The sequence below is a fragment of the Erpetoichthys calabaricus genome, chromosome 3 (assembly GCF_900747795.2).
Source record: "Erpetoichthys calabaricus chromosome 3, fErpCal1.3, whole genome shotgun sequence".
NCBI classification, from domain to species: domain Eukaryota; kingdom Metazoa; phylum Chordata; class Cladistia; order Polypteriformes; family Polypteridae; genus Erpetoichthys; species Erpetoichthys calabaricus.
This window is the reverse complement of record NC_041396.2, coordinates 261,025,414-261,045,135: the sequence shown is the minus strand read 5'-3', so window position 1 is coordinate 261,045,135 and position 19,722 is coordinate 261,025,414. Positions and strand designations below refer to the sequence as shown.

Below are 19,722 nucleotides of genomic sequence, written 5' to 3'. Positions count from 1 at the left end.
CAGTCAACACAATTTCTTTCAGTAGCTTTAAACAATTCAGACCATTCTGTTTGCTGAATTCTTGATCAAGAGCTATACTACCATCCATATACAATTCAAATAAAGCATAATGTAATTATCTTAATCTGTTTAATGAAGTAGCCATTCTAGGGTTGAACGCAGAGCCTCAGCACAAGTGGCTGTTCTGTGTGATGCTGGTCACGAATATGAGGTGCTCTTGTTTTAGTTTTCAGATTGCTTATCTGTGTGTGATGTAATTCCTCTACTTTACACAGTATATGAATTTTCTAACTGATAGCATTCCCCATACCTAATTTATTCAATATCCCATTTGACCAGGGTGTGAGTTTCAATGTTCAGCCAAAAACAGGGCCCTAGTGAGACTCCCCCGATTAACATGGAGTTTTTCGCACACGTTGAGCAGCCAAGACTAAACAGTGCTGTGTGATTTCACAGGGTGTTGTGCCATCCGAGAGAATGTCCTCGTGATAGGTTAGGTTAGGTTAGGTTTCTTTATTTAGTCATGTTTACACAGGAAAACATGAAACATGACAAGGTGTGACTTTGAGGTTGTGCTGGGAGCTTCTACTGGATGAGAAGGTTCAAGAAATAAAAAGCCATACTAAGTCCTTTGTCAGGATATGGCCAGGGTTAAAGCCAGAATCTCGTTACTCAAATTTAAAACTAAGGCTGCATTCGAATATTTGAACAATCTGGACAAGAACAGGCCATTCACCCCAACAAAGCTTGCCAGTCCCATCCACGTAATTCTTCCAGAATCACATTGTCAAGTTTTGAAAATTTCAACTGGTAGAACATTTCCAGTGGCTTGCTGCACACATCAAAAGACCTGAGTCTCCTTACCAAGTACAGTCTGCTTTGGCCCTTCATGTACAGAGAGCACCACTGTGTTGTCAGGACAGTCCAGTTTGTTGTTTATGTGAACCACCAGGCACTTGTAGCTTTGCATCACTTCCACATCTTCCCCCTGAATGGTGACTGATGTGAAAGGGTCCTTGGCACATTGGAACTCCACCACCAGTTCCTTTGTCTTGCTGATGCCGAGTTGCAGGTTGTTGTCCCTGTGCCACAAGATGAAGTCCTCCACAACCTACCTGTACTCGTCTTTCATTAATTAGCTGACACTTTTATCCAAACCGACTTCCAAAAGAGGTCAACATAACTGCCTAAACATCGGTCTGAGAACTGCTTGGTAATAAGCGTTACAGGACAATGATACAGACCTGATCACTGCAAGTGAAGAGCTCAGACTAAAATGCAAGCCAGTTACAATTTCTAGGTTATAAAACCCTAACGGCTAATATCACTTAGACTGAAGTGAGTGTTCAAACGCTTCTTAAATGCATGGAGGGAGTTGAATTGGGGTGGGTAGCTAGGAGCTATACACAAAAAGAGTCTGAAATGAAATTTCATACCATGCAAATATGGTGTCACTACATGTCACTCAACAGCAGACCTGAGTGGTCGTGAAGGAGTATAGGACTGCACAAGTTTCTCCACATACAGTATATAGGTGGATTGAATAGTCAAGAATTTGAACTTAATATGTGCCACTATAGTGAGCCAATTAAATACTCTAAAAAGGAGTGCCTTGTTCTCAACTCTGTTGGTTTAACACCAGACATACCACTACATTTTGAATTATCTGCAGCACCTTGGTGACATATGCCGGTAACCCTGCCAGCAAAGGGTTGCAGTAGTCCAACCATGAGAAGACCAAACCCTGGACTGGGAGTTGTGCCGCATACTCAGTCAGAGATGGTCTGATGTTGTACAGAGCGAATCTACAAGACCACTCAAAGACAGTAGTTAGAGAAGGAGGGCTGGTCATTGATCACCACCCGAAGGTGGGTGTTAGCAATAATGAGCCGTGCTGAACAGAAATGGGATAATAAGGAGTTCTGTCTTCGTCAGGATGAGCTGGAGATGATGCTTCTTCACTTAGGTTGAAACATCACTGAGACATGCAGAAATTTTAGCAGATATTGTGTGGTCACAAGTCCCTTCAGCTAAGATTCAGGCTTCTCTGTAAATAAGTGGTGTTGCTGTTTCAAGATGGTACTTGAACAAAAAGCCTTTACTGCAGCCACTTACATTATGCCAAACAGCATCTAGACAAGCCTCAAAACCTCTGGAGTAAAGTCCTTTGGAGTGATGAGACCAAAATTGAACTTTATGGTCACAACCATAAACACAATGTTTGGAGAGGATGAAACAAGGCCCATGACAAAAAGTACATCATCACTACTATAAAGCATGGAGGTGGATCTCGCCTGTATGTCAACTGCAGTGGCTTGTGGGTTTTTCTTGGCATCTCGACAAATGATCCTGGCAGTTGTGGCAGAAATCTCAGTTGGCCTACCTGACTATGGCCTGCTAACAACAGAACCCTTACCTTTCCACTTTTTTTTTTTATCAGAGCCTGACACTACTGACAGGCATTTTCAGATCTCTGGATATCTTTTGATATTCTTTTACTGATTTATACAAATGAACCTTTTCTTGCAGGTCCTTTGACAGTTCTTGTGTTTTCCACATTGGTTGGTATCCAGCAAAGTCAGTGCAGCGCTGCGTGAATTTAAATTGACTCTTAACACATGGACACCGATTACAATCAAAGAAGTTACAAGTCTGGACACTCTCCCTTAATTTGAACCTGTGTGTGTCAATTTGTTACATTATCAGCCCCAACATTCAAGGGTGTGTAAACTTTTTATCAGGCAGATTTGGGTGATTTCAGTTATCATTATGATTTTAAAAGGGCACACCCAATTATGTGATAATAAATTGCCTCCCCTGAGCACACTCCCTAATTAAAAGGAAAGCTTTCTGAATGGTTACTTGTATTTTCCAAATAACGGCCAATATTTCACAAATTCTGCCAGGGTTTGTAAACTAATGCATACCTGTATGCTGATGTATTTCCATATGCCAGCATAAACATCACATGACTTGTCTTGTCATTAGCTGTCTGTTTGTCTTCGGCTCCCAGTGTAGTATCAGAGAAAATGCGGCTTCACCTTCCTGCACTTAAGTGCTGCAATTCATTGTTCTTTTCGTCCTGACATCTGACTTGGCCATTTGTAATTAACGATATTGGCACTACCCAACTCACTTAAAACTAATGCCATTCCAGTGGTGCTTCAGATCATGTAAAGGCTTCCAAAGTCTAGTCCTGTGGTGACTGCACTGCTGCACGGCCCTCAATGTATTCTGAAACAAGCTGCTTAATCCAATTGAGGGCTGCAGGAGGATGGAGCCTATCCTGGCAGCACTGGGTGGATGACGAGAAACAACCCAAGCCAGGGTGCCAATCTGTCATAAGCCTCCTTGCATGGGCCGGTTTAGAATGGTCATTTGACTTTTTTCAGCACACCTAGGAGGGGCAACCAGAAAGCGTGCAGGAAACCTGTCTGTGCACAGGGAGAGCATGGAGACAACAAGTGGGTGCAGGACTTGAACCCTGGACACTGCTAAGAACTGCTCCTAATCTGAAACAAAGACAGTAGGAGGAAACATTTTACTTGTGAGTAAAACGTCTATATAAAATGGTTGATACCTAAAGGCTCTGATGGTATATAAATTGGCAAATAAACATTCCCCGTTAGGTGTATGGTTTGGAAGATGAATTTATGAAAAGCGAATTACACATGGGCGGCACGGTGGTGCAGTGGGTAGCGCTGCTGCCTCGCAGTTGAGAGACCTGGGGACCTGGGTTCGCTTCCCGGGTCCTCCCTGCGTGGAGTTTGCATGTTCTCCCCGTGTCTGCGTGGGTTTCCTCCGGGCGCTCCGGTTTCCTCCCACAGTTCAAAGACATGCAGGTTAGGTGGATTGGTGATTCTAAACTGGCCCTAGTGTGTGCTTGGTGTGTTTGTGTGTGTCCTGCGGTGGGTTGGCACCCTGCCCAGGATTGGTTCCTGCCTTGTGCCCTGTGTTGGCTAGGATTGGCTCCAGCAGACCTCCAGTGGCCCTGTGTTCGGATTCAGCGGGTTGGAAAATGGATGGATGGATGAATTACACATCCCAAGGGAGGAGCTCTTCCTGTACTTCTAAAGCTATAAATGTAACTTTCCTCCTTCGGGTCACACAGTTAGGCAGGAGCCTTGTGATTACAGTCCAGTTCCTTATCCAGTATGCCCCCCCCCCACCCCAGTTATGTGGATGTTTTTTTTTTTTAATTTATCCAAGTCATTGCATTTCGAAATGAATAAGATGGGAGGAGGCAGCAGTGACTTAGAAGAACAGCAAAAGGCTTCAAAGATTAGACAAGGCCCCTGCACTCTGCAGTGCAGCAGCCCACCAATGCACCGAGCACAAGATCTGTGCCTTTGAAAAGCCGCCTTGTGCCACTCTGATAAGATATCTCAGGGACACAGCATCCCGTCATGATTGGCGGAGGGGGCTCTTTAGAAGGCGTCAGGATGTGATCCTGGTCAGCGATAAGACTGATGATCATCCAGAATGCCTGCTGCTGGGAGTTGAGAACAGGAAGCCCACAAGAAGGCGTTGTGATGTGCCTTGAGCTCTTACACTGAAACTGCAACACGGTGCAGGCTACTGCTGGAAACGTTCTGCTGATCAGGTAGGACTTTGGTGCTTCGTAGTGTGACCTGCTGATGCTTTATGAATGGGATGAAAGGTGCCAAGGTGTACTGAGGGTACCGGTGAGGGGGTTTGTGCTTTTTGAAAGACTGCTGTCCAAGGTGCTGTTTCCTTTTTAATTCTTCTTCTCACCAGAGTTTCACTCACACAGTCCATTCTGCTTATCTAAAATATCTTTATAAAGTTATTTATGACAGTGCATATTATAGTCAATAGAGTGCCCTTTTAAGGCCGACCGCTCTTCTTTTATTGTGACAATGTGAATGTTTGCTGCTAGGAGGTTTGGGGCCGTACTGTCTTGGACTCCACTTCTGGTGCTTTGTGTGTTGACCTGAAGAGGAGTTTAGTGAAGCGGCACCCCGGCTTTAGCTGGCAGGGACTCCTGTGAGGAGCGCTGTCACTCTTTACATGACTTAAATACGGACAATCCACTCCGCATCACACTCGGAGCTTGAATTGCCTATTTATGCAAACCTCTGATGGAGGAGTAACTTTCAGAGGAATTCTTAAGGACTGGAAGCTACCAAATATGTTCCTGTTATATAAAAAAGATGATTGTGCTGATGCAAGCAACTATGGGCCAGCAAGCTTAACATCCATCCATCCATCCAGTTTCCAACCCGCTGAATCCGAACACAGGGTCACGGGGGTCTGCTGGAGCCAATCCCAGCCAACACAGGGCACAAGGCAGGAAACAATCCTGGGCAGGGTGCCAACCCACCACAGGACACACACAAACACACCCACACACCAAGCACACACTAAGGCCAATTTAGAATCACCAATCCGCCTAACCTGCATGTCTTTGGAATGTGGGAGGAAACCGGAGCACCCGGAGGAAACCCACGCAGACACGGGGAGAACATGCAAACTCCACGCAGGGAGGACCCGGGAATCGAACCCAGGTCCCTAGATCTCCCAACTGCGAGGCAGCAGCGCTACCCACTGCGCCACCGTGCCGCCCAAGCTTAACATGCATCATGGGTAATTTAAAGGAAGGAATTAATAAAGAAAAAAATGAGCATCACATGTCAAGAACAAGAGTGTTAGCAAATAGTTAGCAGGGGTTCAGACATGGAGGTCGCGTTACATTAACTTGCTGGAGTTCTATCATGAAGCAACAAAAGGATATGACCAGAGAGGTGGATATGATATTACTTATCTTATATATCAGAAAGCTTTTCATAAGGTGCCAAGTGAGAAGTTGGGCATTAAACTAAAAGAAGTGGCAGTTCAGTGTGTATTGTGGAGATGGGTGCAGAATTGGCTCAAACCCAGGAAGCAGAGGATGATGGTGATGGTGAGGGGAGTTTTGTCAGAACTGGTGGTGTACCTCAGAAGTTTAGTGCTGGAGCTGCTACTCTTTTTAATATGCATACATGATCTTGATAAGACTATAATCAATAAACTGGTTGGGTCCACAGATGATACTAAACTAGGTGGCATGGCAAATAATGTAAAATCAGTCAGTGGGGCACTTGGACAGCACACAAGCATGGGCAGATTTGAGGCAGATGAAACTGAATGTAAGTAAATGTAAATTACACGTTACATCTGAATGCATTGTCTGAAATTTGAAAATATGTCTTAGGAGGGACCCAGGGTTTGAGTGCCACGCAGTGTACAGAAGCGATCAAGAAGGCTAACAACAGGCTTGAGTGGAGCACCAACACAAGAGGCCATACAAGAAGAGTCAGAGTCACCTCATTTTCCTGAGGAGGTGGAGGTTGTTTGGTGCATGAAGTCCATTCTTATACGTTTCTTTACCAGTCAGTAGTGACAAGCCCATCTATGTATACAGTAGTGTGCTAGGCAAATGGCATTAGTGCAAGTGATGCCAACAGACTATGTTAAGTGATTAAAAGAAGATTTGTTCAGTCTTGAGAGTCAGGCTGCACTCACTGGAGGAAGCTGCTTAATAATCTGGACAATGACCCTTGGCTAAAGAGAGGAGAACCTTCAGTTTCAGACTAAGACGACTGTGCTGCTCTAAAGATTTAGTTCTTTATAAGGTCAAATCTAACCTTAGCCAAGAGCGACATTTGGGACTGCCAAGTGGGGCGACCACCCCAGGCTCCGTGCCTAAGGGGGCCCCGCTTTTGAGGTCCATGTGTCCTGTTTGAGCGAATTTGTCAAGTTATATTCTCCAGTATATATGTATTTGAGATGCTTCTAAGAGGAACCCTTTTAAAATCTCTCTTTAAGGTCAAATTCTGTACATGTACGTCTTTGAAAACATTCCATAGTCTGAATATTAATGCACAATAACATGTATCGCTAATGATAACTGGTTGACATGACATCAACGTCAGTTATGACTATGACATCCTGCATATCGAGACTCAGAGTATACTTGCAGTTTGGCTGCTTTTCTAGAAGTGGCCCTGCTAATTTCCGTATGACACCGCATCGCATTTCACACTGTCTCCCTAACGGGAGCAGCCGAAAGAAGAAGTGGTATGTCATGAATTATCAATTTTAAATAAATTATATCCTTATATTTTGATAAAGTCCGCGTGTTATCTTGCAGCCATTTAGCTGAATACTGTAATGAGAAAATCGGGTGTATGTTAACATTATTTTATTAAATTCACTTGCAAGTTTATACAGTCCACCCATACCAGTAACAGAGTTTTGACGTAACCGGCCCTGCGTGGGACTGGTCAGCCCTAGGCCCTAAAAACACCTAAGGCCGCCTCTGCCCTCAGCTATCAGACTCTATAATGAGTCACCCCGCAGCCGAGGTCGTCTTGTTACCCGTGTGCTGAACAGTACTGGGCTGGTCAAGCAGACATCTGAACAGACAATACTAAAATGTACACTATACAGTGCCAAAGATGGACAACTAGTACTGCGATATTGTAACTGATACATATGTGCAGTTCTAATCACTTCACACTTGGTGAATATCTATACTTTGTTAATACACTTAAAATTCTTTTTATATGTGTCTTTATATCTTGCTAACATATTTATGATTATGATCATTTTTGTTAAATGTATATTAATGTCTTTTTTATATGCTACTGTAATCCTGCAATATCCTTCAAGATTAATAAAGTTTTATCTATGTACAATATAGTGCCTTTAATATCTATCTATCTATCTATCTATCTATCTATCTATCTATCTATCTATCTATCTACAGTATGTGGAGTACAAGTCTCAGGAGGTTATGATCAAATATACAGTATAACACGCTCGTGAGGCCTCGCCTAGAGTACTGTGTTCAGTTTTGGTCTCCATATTACGAAAAAGACATAGCAGAGAAAGTCCAGAGAACAGCGACTAGACTGATTCCAGGACTATCTATTATGAAGACAGACTGAAGGAGTTAATCCTTTACAGTTTAAGCAAAAGGAGATTAAGAGGTAATGTAAATGAATACTTTAAAATTGTGAAGGGAAATGATACAGTATATCCCAGTTGTTACGTTACAGTAAATTCTTGAATGAATGCAGGGACACAGGTAGAACTTTGTTAAGAGCAAATTTTACACAAATATTAGGAAGTTTTTCTTCACACAGAGAACTATAGACACATGAAATAAGTTACCAAGTAGTGTGGTGGACAGCAGGACTTTAGGGACCTTCAACGTGAGTTGATAGAGAATGTAAAGGATTGGGTTTGGGGAGCTTGTTGAGATGAGCGGCCTGCTCTTTTCAGGGTTGTTCTGATGTTCTAATGAATTCTCGTACTTGCTTGGCGCTGGCTGAGTGGTCTGTAGGCCTCCCCTAGCTGATGTTCATTCTTTATTGTTTCTTAATGGAAGTGTTTCATTACATTTTATATTCATTACCACAAATATTCTAGCCTCACATTTTCTGGGTCGATTTTTTCCATAAGGGGACGCAAAGAGCAGAAGGCCATCCCAGCAACACTGGATGTAAAGCAATAATCAACACTGCTTGGCATGCCAAGGTATAAAGAGTACATGTTTGAAACTGAAATACCCAAGACCACCTACTGTCCTAGCAAGGTGAATACCCAACAGCTGCCTATAATCAAACCCATTTAATCCAGTTTGGGGTTGGACACAAAGCAGGAACCACCCCTGGATGGGACACCAGTAAAAACCCAGTAAAGCAGGTCTCCTCAGCCTGCTTAGACCTTTCTAAATATGACAGCTAGTGGGTGAAGACTCAGTAGCTTGGAACAAAACCAATCATTGGGGTTTAAAATTAGGCTGGTGGGCTTACTGCTTTTATACGAAACACTGAGGTGACAATAAAGGGCACGGCAGGTTCCAGCTTCTCCCACACTTTTAACAATGCTTTAAGGTTCCTTAATGGCATTTTATGGCTCTTTACTGGGTTGTGTGGTTCCTTGCAGAACCTTTGCTTGACAAAGCACCATTTCATTCTGTGGAAAGGTTCTTTGCATATAAAGTTGGTTCTTTGTGCTTTCAAAAACATCCTAATATGCAGAAAAATAAGCTGGATTTTTTAAATTCACGGTAGACTATCTAGTAGGACTCTAACAGGTTGAGAGAACCTGAACTATGCCTGTGATATTGTGTGCAGTAGGCATCCTTTTAAAATCAGGAATCGACTGGTGTTTCACAAATCTGTTACCGTATTTTCCTGATTATTTACAGCACGGAGCCTGTTACTGATCTAAATAAATAAAGGCTATTTCTAGAACACTCATGTGGATTGGTCTTTCGGCAACCAAAAATGGTTCACCTATGGTATCGCTCCGAAGAACCACTCTGGCCCCTTTAATTTTAAGAGCACATCAGGGGCTTTAAAACATACATACGAACATAAGAAAGCTGGCAAACAAGAGAAGACCATTCCATCCATCAGGCTTGTGTGTTTGGCTAATAGCTAAGCTGTCGTAATATCTCATCCAGATTCTTCTTAAAGTTTGTCATCTCTTTGTATAAAGAAGTGTTTCCCGGCTTCAGTCCTAAATGCACTTCCCTGTAATTCCCACTGGTATCCTCGAGTATGTAATTCACCATTTAGTTGGAGGAATTCTGCGGGATCAATGCTTTTGAGTATTTTGAAGACTTGGATTAGGTCCCCCCAACAGTCTCCTCTGCCTGAGACTACACAGGTTTAGTTCTCTTAGTCCTTCTTTGTCTGACGTGTCCTTAAATCTGGGGATGTACCTGGCTGCTTCAAATGTTGATGTGCTTTCTTGTACTGTGGTGACCAGAACTGCACTCATAAAGGCGTCTCACTAGTTTATTATACAGTCAGTCCCTTGACGTCTATTCAACAGTTTTTATGATACAACCGAACATTTTATTTGACTTTTTATTTGCTTCTGAACATTGCTTAGATGAAGAGAACATTACGACAACATAAACCCTTAAATCCATTTCAGAGATTTAGGACAGTGTCTAAACCATAAGCAATACTTTCATTGTAACTGGTGACCATACGCTCCATTTCCAACCGTGTGACACAAATGATGACTGTGGAGCCAGTGTGTAGGTGAACCTATTTCACTGCTGGTCAAAATTTGTGTCACATATTGCATGTCCAACGGGGAAAAATATAAAGTGGCCTCCCGAAGTACAACATTTTCCTAAAATCGAAAGCAGAGCTTCACCGTGTGCTTGTGTCAGCTTACGCACAAACAGGCAGACACATACAGCGCCTATTTAATTTTACGTTATTTTTTCCAAATACAAATAAATGGCAAAAAATTCGTATGAAATAAATATTCGTAAAAATCCACAATTTGTGCTTATCCGAAAATCGTATTCAGATTTGGCTCCACCCCTACATTACAGGGTAAGGCAAACGTTTAATCTGGACCAAAACCAGATCGAGAATGTCACCTAAAATTGAACTAGCTCACGTTCAAATTCTTCACTTGCAAATACGTTACGTTAAGTTCACCGAGCTTGATCAATGAGTGCGCTCTGTTGAACTCGTTCATGCACAGCACTGAGTGTCTACCATCTTGTATTTATAATTGATGTTCCTGTTGCCCTCCACGTGTCGCACTTTGCACTTTTCTACATTAGACCTCATGTTCCTGGTGTTCACCCAGTCCTGAGGCTTGTCCGGGTCTTTTTGAATTGTGTTGCTGTCTCCTCAGTGTCTGCCATTCTCCCAATTTTAGTATAATTTGTGAATTTCAAAACTTTACCAGTTATACCAGTATCAGTGTCATCAATATAAATCATAAAAAGTGAAGGTCCAAGGACAGACCCCCGAGGGGCTCCATTGATGACCTCACTCCAAGTGGAGACTTGCTTAAGCTCAGTATAGTATAAGAATTCTTCAGCACCAAAGTCGAGTAAAGCCAAACACATGGAGAATGCCATGGCCTTGGAAATGTATATATAGAGTAGACATGTTTGTTTGTTTTTATGTAAGGTTTTTATATGTAATATTTATTATTTAATTTTAATTATCTGTGTTGATGGAGTGGTCACATGCATTCTTAAAATGAATTTTCTCTTTTGGGGATAATAATGTTATATATTTTAAGAGGGTAAAGGGACATACTTGATACCAGAGGGGGTCCTTATCAGCGAGGGGCTGTACTCACCGCGACCTTTCTATGTGGCGACATTTAAAAGATGGCTACCTGCCTTTGGATCAAAACACAGTCTGACTGAAGGGCCTTAGTTCAAGGGCCTCACCTCAGGGGATTCTCTAGTGATGAGGGGAAGACTGAAACCGGGGATCCCCCCAATGAAATGTGCTGCCTGTCCCTACACTGATGTGAGTTGCTGTAGTTCTCCTTGTGTTGGACATTAAATGAGGAGAGGAGGAGAGGCTGGAAGCATACACTGATAGAACAGACCACCTGGATTGGGGTCCGAGTGCAGCGGGTGACACCATTAAATGTTGCTCTGGCTCTTTGTGTCTTCAAATTTAAATTAAACATTTAAAATAAATGGATGGATTCATTTTGAAGGGTAATGTAATATTGTGTATTCATTACTCTGAAAGGCGCTATACAAACTAAATACTTGGACTGGAGGTCCTAAGGCTGACAATTCCGTGTGACTTCAGTTCACTTTCTGTGCCTTTGTATGAATATCTCACTGTCACGAGCCTCACGTCACATCTCGTCAACTGTGTGACACGGGAAGCTACCTGCTGAAGTCTTCTTGGAGGTCCATTCAGGGCCAGGCCAATAATAGACCCCCAGGGCATTGTGACAGATAAAGGCTGTTTCTCCCACCTTGTCGCGCCTTTCCTGTTGTTGTCACATAATCCTGCTGAGCCACTCAAACTGCTGCTCTTTTGTTCCTCCTTCCCCACTTAATGTTGTCTCGTGACTTTTGATGCCATTGTTGTTTTCATGCCTCTGACTCAGCAGAAGTTTCTTTGAACTTTTTCAGCCCGATCTGCGGTATGCTATTTCACCCTTTCTTTTATGCCCCCCTTTATTTTCATGCATTTTCTGCCGCTGCTTTTCCTGCTTTTACACTTCACTACGGGCATCACTTGGCCTCAGTGGTGACTGATTGCTCTTCCTGCACTGATAAGCAGTTCCTTCCATTCTCTTCTCAGCTCCTCTGTTTTGAATTGCAGCTTCTAATAATGTTAACCGGATGAGATGTTATATAAAACAAATTCAGAGCTGCTGTGAATGCCTTGAAGTCAGTGATAAATAGCGTGGTGTGTGCTCGAGTTCACAGTGTTTAAGACTAGGCCCACCATTATCTGATAGCACATGTCTGTCCATCCATTATCAAGCAGGATCCATTCCATGGTCACAAGAGCTGGTGGTCTGAGTGCAAAGCTGGTGAGGGCCAGTGCTGCCCTGAAAACACAGGTGCTGTCCTTGGATATGTGTCTATAAGCTTCACTTACTTTTAAAATTGTAATAAGAAATAATAATATTAATACATTTTATTTATATAGCACCATTCTCAAGGAGCTTCATAGAGTCTTTGTAATTGTAGAGTATGAATCTTGCCTCATCCACACACACACAAATACAAATACACAGCACATATATAGATACACAAACACACATATATAGATAGATATGTATACACACATACATATACAGTAATCCCTTGCTGTATCGCGCTTCGACTTTCGCAGCTTCACTCTATCGTGGATTTTTCATGTAAGCATATCTAAATATATAACGCGGATTTTCCGCTGCTTCGCAGGATTCTGCGGACAATGGGTCTTTTTACTTCTGGTACATGCTTCCTCAGTTGGTTTGCCCAGTTGATTTCATACAAGGGACGCTATTGGCGGATGGCTGAGAAGCTACCCAATCAGAGCACGCAGTTAAATTCCTGTGTGCTGATTGGCTCAGTGACGGAGCACAGAATTTGATTCCGCTGCGTTAACCAGGAAGTCTCGTCTCGCTCATTCAGCATCAATGTGCTCCTGCTACTGCTTCAGGGGCCGTGTCCAAGCGCCAATGGAAGATACTAACGATTTCCGAAAAGGTAAAAGTTTTGGATATGTTGAAGGAAGGGAACAGCTACACCGCTGTAGGACGCCATTACGGCATCAATGAGTCCACGATTCTTTTTTATTTAAAAAGGAGGAAAAGAATATAAGATCTACGGCCGCAGTGTCCTTTAACCAGGGCGCAAAATGAGTTGTAAGTGAATGTAATAAGGCGGTAGTCCGGATGGAATCTGCTTTAGGGATTTGGATTGAAGACTGCCGGAAGAAGAACAATGGTGGTGCAACACAGTCGCCTAAAGAGGCTCCTTTAGAAGAGCTGTAACGCTCTCTTTTGTTGTGCAGTAAAATTAAACTAATCGGACAAGTCGTAGTGTCATTGTTGGTGAGTAACATAATTAATTTTCTACGTACAGTACTTATTACATGTACATAGTTTAGTATCACTGCACACACATTTTACTGTATACAATTTTTCTTGCATTGTACGTATTTATTGCTGGTGGCCTGTCTGTCGTAATGGCTGTAACATATGTGATATTGGAGACGCTCGATATCTTTAAAATAATATTTAGGTTTTACTGTAAATAAACAAACAGTGTGTTTACATACATAATTTCAATGAATCTTACCTAATATCTAAGAATACAAATGGTTTATGCTGTATAATTGTGCAGGAAATGTTTATGAGTGTGGGAGAGTTTATAAGGGCTTAAAATATATAAAAATAACCATATGAACATATGGTTTTTACTTCGCGGATTTTCACCTTTCGCGGGGGGCTCTGGAACGCAACCCCCGCGATTGAGGAGGGATTACTGCATTCAAATATTTATATACAGTATATATATATATAATATACACTTATACAGTACCTATACAGATACACACATCCACACTCACACGCATACAGTATATACAAATATATACATACACATATACAGTACACATACAGATACACACACTCATATATACAGTATATAGATATTGATATAGATATATATATATCCATCCATCCATTTTCCAATCCGCTGAATCTGAACACAGGGTCACGGGGGTCTGCTGGAGCCAATCCCAGCCAACACAGGGCACAAGGCAGGAACCAATCCCGGGCAGGGTGCCAACCCACCGCAGGACACACACAAACACACCCACACACCAAGCACACACACTAGGGCTAATTTAGAATCACCAATCCGCCTAACCAGCATGTCTTTGGACTGTGGGAGGAAACCGGAGCACCCGGAGGAAACCCACGCAGACACGGGGAGAACATGCAAACTCCACACAGGGAGGACCCGGGAAGTGAACCCAGGTCCCCAGGTCTCCCAACTGTGAGGCAGCAGTGCTACCCACTGTGCCACCATGCCGCCTATATATATATATATATATATATATATATATACACACACACACATACAAATATACAGCACATATATAGATTATATTTTCAAATATATATATGTATACACACACACACATATATATATACAAAAAAAAAATATATATATACTGTATATATCTATTTTAAAAAATACTTGCTACAAGACGAAATCTTTTGAAGAGAGACAGAGAGACACTTTCACGTCCCGCAATGCGGTCAAGTCACATGACACACATGCAGAGCAGGTTAGAGTTAATGGAAGTAGGAAAATTCGAATGTCTCAAAAAAATAAGAGTAAAGATCGAATTAGCACAAACAAACGGAAAATATTACTGAAATGATGGAACAACGAAAAGAGATTGAATAGTGTTTGAGGATGTCGGGGGGAGAAGAGAGACAAGGCAGTGAGACAAAAGGACAGCTGCTGTACAGGCTTTTAAACGTTCAAAGCGTGAAAAGCAGATCACGTGGCATGGCAGCAGCAGCAATCCAACAGCTGATCGAGCAAAGAGGAGGTTGAAAAAAAACTGCATTTGTCTCCTATTGTATCACCGATTAAGAGGGGTTTCGGAAGAGAGACCATGTCTTCTTGCGGTGTGTTCAGCCCCCCTAATCACAATGGCACATAGCACTGGTGGTGGTGGGTGGGGTTGATGAGCAAAGTGAGCAAGGGGCAAAGCCCCCTAATATGTACAGTGCATATACAGTAAACCCTCGTTTATCACGGTTAATCTGTTCCAGACTCTACCGCGATAAACGAATTTCCGCAAAGTAGGATTCTTTATTTATAAATCGAATATTTTCGCAGTTAGAGCATAGAAAACCTGTTTACAGCCTTCTAAATACATTTTTTAACATTATTAGAGCCCTCTAGACATGAAATAACACCCTTTAGTCAAAAGTTTAAACTGTGCTCCATGACAAGACAGAGATGACAGTTCCGTCTCACAATTAAAAGAATGCAAACATATCTTCCTCTTCAAAGGAGTGCACGTCAGGAGCAGAGAATGTCAGAGAGATAGAGAGAAAAAAGCAAACAATCAAAAATCAATAGGGCTATTCGGGCTTTCAAGTATGCGAATCACTACGTGGGAAGCATACTGTATATCATTGAGGAGTTTTATTTAATATGTAATACGTGCTCTGATTGGGTAGCTTCTCAGCCATCTGCCAATAGCATCCCTTCTATGAAATCAACTGGGCAAACCAACTGAGGAAGCATGTACTAGAAATTAAAAGACCCATTGTCCGCAGAAATCCACGAACCAGCAAAAAATCCATGATATATATTTATATATGATTACATTTAAAATCCGCGATGGAGTGAAGCCGCAAAAGTCGAAGTGCGACATAGCGAGGGATCACTGTATAAACTTATAGAGTACATATATAGACATATATATATATATATGTATATACACACACACACATATATACATATATATATATATATATATACAGTATATACACACACATATACTGTACATTTATAGATTAACACACACAGGAACAGAGATGGACGCAGTCTTCATTAGTCAAAATAAGAATCCATGGGTTTGAGAATCGTAGAGGCCTTGGCCGATTCAGTATTAGCCAGTTGTTGAGTGATGCTGTGGAGCACACTGCCAGTTCTTCTGTCATTTTTTCTTCAAAGTGGTTGGTCAGCTATCAGTTGAGTGAATTTCACTTCATTCTGAAAATTCTCCCTGTAATTGTTTTTTCCCTCCTTGTATTTCAGAAGCCAGCAAAATGAAAGCAAGTCTCTTCCTTTGCACCCTTCTCCTAATGCCTCCACCCCTGCCAACAAATAAAAGCTGTACAAGTGACAAGGACCCTGACAACAGAGCTAGAGTGACCTGTGTAAAGGGTGGGTTAACAGCAGTGCCCAGTTCCCTGCCAGACACCACAGAGGTCCTGATCCTACACTTCAACAGTTTCACCACCATTTCTTGGGAGGTGTTTGCTGGCTTTCCTCAGCTGTTTGAGCTGGACCTTTCCCATAATCATATTAGTTTATTGGAGAAGGGGAATCCTCCATCTGTTGGGCCCGGTGATGGTGGGGTCAGCTCTTGGAATCTTGGAAAGCTTGCCAAACTACACTTGGTTAACAACAGCATCTCCACCTTGGCTGAAGATATCTTCCAGCCTTTCCCAAACCTGATGGAACTCTTCCTCTCAGGCAACAAAATTAAGATATTCCCGGAGCAGATCTTTAATGGTTTGAATATGCTGGAAAAGTTGGACATCTCCTCCAATTCAATTAAGGTTCTGCCAGCTGATCTAATCAATCATTTACCAAAGCTAAAACACTTTGATGTGCAAGACAACCAAATGCAAATCCTCCCTGATGGTTTCTTCCCAGATCGGGAAATTCCCTATGTATTCCTGGGAGGAAACCACTGGTTCTGCAGTTGTAAGATGGAGTACTTGAGAAATTGGGTGGAAGAGCAGTCCCATAACATTTACATGTTAACTAATGGCTCGATTGAAAATAGCCCAGAGAGTGTGTTCTGCTCTGGACCAGCACGTTTACAAAAACATGAAGTACAGAATTTAGAGAATAGTGACATCTGTCCAGCTGATGACATAGTAGAACCATTTGCTACTACTACACAGTTCTTTCCAACAAGTTTTGAAACTCCTTCAATCATTCCAAATTTAACAACTGAAATAAAAACGACGAGGAATGACACCACTGCTATCAGTATGGCACCTTCTTCCTCAGCGACCTCCCCTAGCATGTCTACTTTGAGACATGTCACCAGTACTTTGATACAAACTTCTTCTTTTGTACCTTCAGAAGAGACTTCCCAACCCAACATCAGTGATTTTTTGCCACCCTCTACGGCCACATCAGCTCCTTCACAGGAGACCCCCTTCTCAACTGTTGCTTCCCTACACCCATTCCATACGACAAAATCAGGATTCCTAGTAGAAACCTCCCACTATCCTGTTACCACCATGGTAACTGTCCTTTCTAGTGTCATGAACACCACCGAGCTAGACTATATCTGGGATATTGCAGGAGGTCACCAAGAGAGAAGAAGCACCTCTCACAAGGAAAACCCCGTTGTCCTTTTCTGTCTGCTGCTCTTCAGCTGGTGCTTAGCCTCTTGCCTCCTCCTTATAGTCTCCACCTGCCTTCTTCTGTACTGGATATGGCGGCTGTACTTCAAGTTCTACAGGCCTGCTAAGAAGCTCCTGCTTAAACCACCAAACGTCCGACTGATCCGGTACAGCACACTTCTGAGAAACGAAGAAGGAAAGTCCACCTCCTGGTTAAATGACACACTAGAGCACCCAAGAATAGAGGAGGCTGATTTTTGTGAACCTGAAGATCTTTGCTCTTCCAACGAAGTGGGAAGAATGTCCTCCATCAGTCTGAATGAGGGCCTCGAGGGCTCTGCTTTCTAGCTTTGTTGAACTGCAGAAGCACACGGCTGATTCGAAACATCTAGTCTTATAAATAATTTTGTATATTATTTTTAAACTTCGGATCCTCCCTGCATGGAGTATGCATGTTCTCCCCGTGTCTGCGTGGGTTTCCTTCCACTGTCCAAAGACATGCAGGTTAGGTGCATTGGCGATTCTAAATTGTCCCTAGTGTGTGCTTCCAACAGAATTGTAGTCTTGCAACACTGCATTCATACGTATTAATCAGTCCCACTTTTATATAAGACATCGAATGTAAAGTTCTGAGCTCGGCCCGAGTCCTTCCTCTCAGTTCTTGTGTCTTTCCTTTCTGATTGGCCGGATCACAAATGCGGCAGCAACATGCCAAGAAGGAAGCTGAACTGAAGGCTTTGTCATAAACTGGAAGTGCAGTGATGGTGCACCACTGAAGGGTTGGTTAGTTAGTTAGTTAGTTAGGTAGGTAGACTTTATGATCCAAAAGGGAAATTTGTTTGAAGCAGGGAAGTACAAAACTCAGGACAAGTTACACAGATACAAGAAAATAAGCAAAGGCCCAGCAACTAACGACCAGTGTTGTCATAAGTTCACACACTCAAGATTAGTCCTTTAACAGGACACCAGATAATCATTCTCAATTTAACATTTAGCAGCATCCCTACAAGTAACACAATTTCAAATGTTTATAAATTCCTGGAATAAAAGAGTTTTTACTGTTCTGTTGCTCTTTACTCTCAGAAACCTAAATCTGCAGCCGGATGGCAACAACTGGAAATTGAAGGAAAGAGGATGGTGACGGTCTGACAGAACTGAGTCGGCCTTCTTTCTAACCAGTTTGTGACACGGCTCAGTGACAGGGGTCTGCTGTGAACCAGTAATTTTACTGATGATTTTTACAATGTTCTTAATGCTGAAGTTGCCAAACCAGCACATAAAAGCAAATGTAACAACAGATTCAGTTAAGGATTATTATAAAAAGTGGCCATATAGCTTTATCTACTTTAAAACAGTTGAGTTGCCCAAGAATGAAAAGCCGTGTCTGCCCCTTCCTACAAATGTGTTCTGTGTTAAGATCAAAGTTTAGCCTGTTATCAGTGATTGTCCCCCTTCTCCATTGTGTCCCATTTAATTCAAGTTAAGACAGTGGAAGAAGGGCAGCACCTGAGATCTATAGCCGTCTCCTTGGTCTTAGACAAATTTAGCTGTACAAAGGAACAATCGCACCTCTGAATAAAGTCATCAACAACAGGTCCATGGCTGTCCTCCTTGTAGAAGACTCACAATGAGAGAGCCATCTGCACATTTCAGGATATGTCTGTCCTCGTGTGGACTCCTGCAGTTATTGGTGTATAGGATGAGCAAAAGAGGAGATGGACAGCAACCGTGGGGGTACTGATAGATATGCTCAGGTTATTAGAAAAACAGATATCAGCACTCACGTTTTGTGTTGTTAGTTGAAAAGTCCAGAATCCACCCCACCAAGTTAGGATCCGAACAGAGCTGATCATTCGGTGTATCAACTAAAATGTGACACTGGATTGTATTAAAAGCTGAAAAGAAAACTGCAAACAACAATCTTGTGTGGTTTTTTGGTCCTTCCAAGAGTTCATACAGTAAAGTTAGAGGTGTTGCTGCGGTGTCCTCCACCCTCCTTTTTGCTCATCATAGGCCTGAGATTAATCAACCTCACAAAGTATTTAATGACATGAGAGATTAATGCCACCGCTCTGCACTCACTTAATGCCATGGAGTTTGTGGCTTTTTACTAATTGAGTAACAGTTGCCTGTTGTCATAGGTTGGGGACTTCCTGTAAATCCAGAGACATCTCAGATACGGAGTGGAATATTGGAAATTGTGAAGCATCTGCACATATACATTGGAAACAAAAAAAGACGTTCAGCTGTGCCCAGAGCCACAACTACAAAAAATGGAGCAAACCAATCCAATTGCAGCTG

At 42.3% G+C, this 19,722-nt stretch overlaps 1 protein-coding gene across 2 annotated transcripts; it reads left to right on the top strand.

The window, feature by feature from the left end:
* Positions 1 to 4,356: 4,356 nt before the first annotated feature.
* Positions 4,357 to 19,438, top strand: LOC114648865 (SLIT and NTRK-like protein 6). Of its 2 annotated transcripts, none has more exons than XM_028798147.2 (2): positions 4,357 to 4,603; positions 16,094 to 19,438. In XM_028798147.2, the coding sequence occupies exon 2, from the start codon at positions 16,105 to 16,107 to the stop codon at positions 17,767 to 17,769; it is 1,665 nt and encodes a 554-aa protein (XP_028653980.1). In that variant the 5' UTR covers positions 4,357 to 4,603; positions 16,094 to 16,104; the 3' UTR covers positions 17,770 to 19,438. The 2 variants fall into 2 exon arrangements, with proteins under 2 accessions (XP_028653980.1, XP_028653981.1); XM_028798148.2 differs by lacking the exon at positions 4,357 to 4,603 and adding an exon at positions 8,247 to 8,602.
* The last annotated feature ends 284 nt before the right edge of the window (positions 19,439 to 19,722 follow it).

Excerpts from the sequence above, each read along its gene's own strand:
- LOC114648865 (XM_028798147.2), top strand. The coding sequence starts at position 16,105 with ATGAAAGCAAGTCTCTTCCTTTGCACCCTTCTCCTAATGCCTCCACCC.